General features: G+C 35.4%; 1 protein-coding gene across 1 annotated transcript in view; it reads left to right on the top strand.

Annotated features, from left to right (window-relative positions):
- The window catches only part of LOC107728136 (wiskott-Aldrich syndrome protein family member 1), a 53,288-nt gene extending 50,787 nt beyond the window's left edge, over positions 1 to 2,501 (top strand). The window contains 3 exon segments of the mRNA XM_074560134.1: positions 774 to 847; positions 850 to 1,179; positions 2,108 to 2,501. Coding sequence (XP_074416235.1) covers positions 774 to 847; positions 850 to 1,179; positions 2,108 to 2,265 — 562 coding nt within the window. The 3' untranslated portion in view covers positions 2,266 to 2,501.
- Positions 2,502 to 4,741: the final 2,240 nt, after the last annotated feature.

Below are 4,741 nucleotides of genomic sequence, written 5' to 3'. Positions count from 1 at the left end.
CACAAAATAATGTTATTTTTAGCAGCATCATATGACCCCTTTAAAACAAAATATGTATGTAAAAAATAAATGCAACTAATAAATCAATATAATTAAAATATATAATTAATATTTTATGTAAATTAAATGTAATAAATATATAAAATGAACAAATGAACTTAATTTAAAATATATAATTAATGCAAAAATATTTACGGAATAAATAAATGCAATTAATAAATCAATATATTTAAATTATTTAATTAATAAAAAAAAATACCAAGACCTTTTTAAATACCCCTATGGGTAAAATGAATGGAGAAAAAAAACAAAAGCCACTAATAAAGATTGCCATTAGCGTGTTTGCAAGCTAGCAACATGCTAATCAAATAACAAAACAAGCATAAAAAATGTGTAGCAAACACAAATATTTAGTAAAATGTCTAGTTTTAATTAGATGAAGTTATCTTGTACTTTTTAGTAGTGAACTATAAAGGTGAATCTCATGAAAACATATCACACAGGTCACATTTCACCACAAAATCAAAAGAAATAAGAAATAAGATTCTGCATAAAGAAAATTAAACCTGTTTTTTAGTAAAATGGCCAATTTTGAATTGGACTGAATTATTTTATAACAATTTTTTAGTACTGAATTAAAGGGCGAATCCTGTGAAAACCTGTCCAGGTCACATTTCACTCCAAAATGAAAAGAAACGATAATTTGCTTAAGTAATATTTAGTTTGTGACATTATTTTCACTAGGGTTACATCTCCATCTTTCTGTCTTGCAGCTCCAGCTCAGGTTTCTCGGACAGCGTCATGCAGTCTCCAGCTCGCACGCCTGTCTTCCTCAACTCCAATGCCCCGCCCTCGGCCCCGGCGTCCTGCACCCCGCCCCCCCTCCGGTGGCTCCGCCCCTTCACTCATCTCCCGCCCGCGGACAGCAGGACAAGACTACGCCCACAGCTGGAGACGGAATGGTTTTGCCACCTCCTCCGCCTCCTCCTCCTCTGCCCCTCCCAGGAAACAGAGGCTCCTCCCCCTGCACATCCTCAGGCCCGCCCACCTTGCCTTCCTTCCCATCAGGAGCGGTTTCGTCGCCGCCCACTCACTCGGGTCACGAGGTCAAGAGGTATCCATCCAACCTGCCGCCAATCAGCGACGCCCGCAGCGTTCTATTGGAAGCCATCCGTAAAGGTAGGCGGGGTTTTGCTCAAGTTCACTCAGTATATGCAAATCAGGTATCTGTCCAAAATCTACACTAAAAGTAGTTGCATTACAATGAATTGATAGATATTTTAATATTTTGTAATAAAAATTTTATATTTTATAACTACAGTCAATAGGTTTATTTTCATAGCTGATTTGATTACGTCATTCGCAATTTACATTCATTCCCTTCTAAAAGACTTTTAGTACACAGAAAGCTGAATTCAGAATAGCATACTAGCATACTGCTCTTACTATTTCTGTCATATCTTTACATATTTTAATATGCTAGTATGCTATGCTGAATTCAGCCAGTCTTTGTCTTTTGTCCTATTTTCATTTTGCCCACGAATCAAATGTTTTGAATTTTCTAAAATCTTTAAGGAGAAATTAAATAGAACAAAATGCTTCAGGAATTGCCTACTGATGCACAAGTAGATTATAAAAATTTTTTTTTTTGAAAAATCATAAAAAGCACAAGAAAAAAGAAACAATAAACAATGATAGTAAATAAACAAGAAAAACTTAATTAATTAATAAATTGATAAAATAATAAATAAATAATGTAATTAATAAATATATAGAAAAAAGAAGATTGTTCTCGTGAGTGCGGATCATAATTTCCTATACTAAATAATTAAAAATATACATTTTTTAAAATGTACATGCATCAAATAAATAACAAGTAGCTCTGTTGAAACTTACGATTGTGAGTTCTAGTACAAGCAATGCATTAAATATGTAATTTGATTGATCTTATATAGACAGTAGATCAGTATAGACAGTAGGTTTGAGTCCCAGGGAAAGCAATAAGTGCTAAAAATGTAAACGCGTACATTGAATGCAATGTTTGTCTCACTGGAGCGCATAAATGTGAATGCAAACATAAGGAGCTTTACCTCGGTGTGTCTCTCAGGGATCCAGCTGAGGAAGGTGGAGGAGCAGCGGGAGCAAGAGGCCAAACACGAGCGCGTGGGGAACGACGTGGCCACAATCCTGTCGCGCCGCATCGCGGTGGAGTACAGCGACTCCGAGGACGAGGACGAGTTCGACGAGGTCGACTGGATGGAATGAGACGAAGACGAACGTCACGGGATCAAGAGTTTCACGAAATCTCAGCTAACCTTCCTCCCAAGAACAGTTTCCCCACAAACACTCTCCGATCAGTCGCAGACTAATTCAGGAAACATCGGGACTGCGGACGACTGTATTCAACGTTCCCAGAATGCTTTGCTTTAATGTTTTTTAACCACTTGTTGTGCAACTGATGAATGAAAATCGGTCATATTTCTTCCATTTGAATTCATCCGTCTTTTATTCTCAATAGGAACAACAAAAGCGGTTGGTTTTTCTGGGGTCTATATTAATTGTAATTTATTGCATTTCTCAATTTATTAAAAAAATGTTTTTTTTTTAATTGTTTGCCAAAACGTGAGAACAGACCTAATCATATTTCAAAACAGACTTTGTGAGTGAACAAGAGATCGTCTGTCTGTCAGTGTTGGGACTGAACGCTGGTTTCTCTTTCTTAGGCCTTATGGTTTGTATAAATGCTGATGAGTTGAATGTATTGTGCTGTTACTACTTTTGCCTGCATTTCTTCAGCATTCGCTGTTTCTATGTTCCAAACGGAAAAAAGAGTTTCAGAAACAAAGATTAAACATGATTTAAAATACTGTATATCGTATAATGTATGTAACAGTTTGCTTGAATTAATAAAAACTGATGTTCAAGGTTCTGGCAGGATACTGAATTATGGGGTTGTCCATTCATAAGAGGAGTTTGGTGACTGAAACAGAAATATTTCTACATTTATGTGCATTTGCACAAACCTTTACATGTGAAATAAAGGCATGCATGTACACAAGAGTCATAATCGCAGGAAATAATGCATCACAAGCTTGAAGTTGTTGATTTTCCTGCAATGCTGACAGAAAACAAGATTGAAACGTTGATTATCAAAACAACGGCAATGTTTAAGATGCCAAAAATCAATAATATTGATTTGGTGAATCTTAAAAGAACTCAAATATCCACAAGGCAGAAATTAAAAGGAAAAAAAATAATTATTTTTGAAATTATTTTACATAAAGAATTTTTTTTAAATATTATTTTAAGAAGATTTGTGACATTTAAAAAAATATAATCTATTTTGGTGTGAAATATGACCTGGAGGAAGTTTCAGAGATTTTCAGATAATTAAAGAAAAATAAATAAATGCATAAAGAAATAATATTAAATTGTGCATTTATTTATTTTTTATATTATTACAATTATAATAATAATAATTATTATTGTGTACGTATAAGTTATTATTATTATAAATAATAATAATTATTAATTATTTTTCCCATTTTGGGGTGAAATATGACCTGGACCCGTTTTCGGATATATTTTATCTTAGCTTAACCTGAACTACCATTCTAACAAAATAATTATAGATAATTTGGTAGTTTTTATACAATTGTCACATTTTTAATAGATTTGTTGCTTTTTGTGCTATTTAAAAAACATTTACAATTTTATTATTTTTTTTTATTAAATGGTTACTTTTACACATATCAACCCAATCCTAAATCTTTTAGGAGCTGTCAGTACAACACAGTATTTCACATTCAATCTAAACGTGAGGTTTGGTTTTAAGCAGATGAATGTCACTCACCAGCGCCGCCTGTCTGTCAATCAGAGAAGTGCATCAGACCAAATCCGAAATGTAACGAGCTGCTGTGACCTGCAGATGGCGCTGCAGTATCAATAATCAATCCCTGAGAGTTTTGAGAAAAATGCATGTAAATGGAAAGCCATCTCAAGTAAAAATCACAGGAGTGAGCAGCCGCTGTCACAGACCGACACACACTCTAACTCTCTAAATTTAAAAACTTTCAATTACTTTAATAGTGTGATCACATGCAATATTTCCCCTGGAATAAATGAAATAACAATACTATGTGTGCTTCATCTGTCCTCTGTAGATCCCGCCCTCTCGCACGACACGATTGGTCGATTATGTACAATCCCTGCACGCTATTGGTCAAACTACTTTTCAGTCATTCCCTTCAGCAAGTATGAAAACAATAACGCTGCATACTTCCCTACTATATAGTATGCATAAAGCAGTATGTGAGGCGAGTAGTGTGTCCGAATTCATAGTATTCGAAAAACAGTAGGCGAAAAGTACCTGGATGACCTACTTCTTCTGGCGTGATTCTGAAGTGTGCATTCGATGGACACTTTACTATCCCATGAGGCCACGGGAGAGGATTTATGAACGGCAGTGAAGCGACGCAACGTACGCTGGTAGGTCACGTGACCGTAACAACATGGCGGATGTGGTACGTCCGAATTTCATTCATACTATCCATATTCATACTATATAGAACATACTTTTTTAACGGTCGTGAAGTAAATTCAAATTCAAATGTAGTACCTACTCCTACCTTCACCGTAAGAAAACAAATCCAAACTCGGGCATTTTAGGCATTCTGGCGTGATTCTGAAGTGTGCATTCGATGGACACTTTACTATCCCATGAGGCCACGGGAGAGGATTT

The sequence above is a fragment of the Sinocyclocheilus rhinocerous genome, unplaced genomic scaffold, assembly GCF_001515625.1.
Source record: "Sinocyclocheilus rhinocerous isolate Xijiao unplaced genomic scaffold, SAMN03320098_v1.1 scaffold936, whole genome shotgun sequence".
NCBI classification, from domain to species: Eukaryota; Metazoa; Chordata; class Actinopteri; order Cypriniformes; family Cyprinidae; genus Sinocyclocheilus; species Sinocyclocheilus rhinocerous.
Note: the sequence above shows the minus strand (reverse complement) of the source record. Positions and strands in the feature narration are given on the sequence as shown.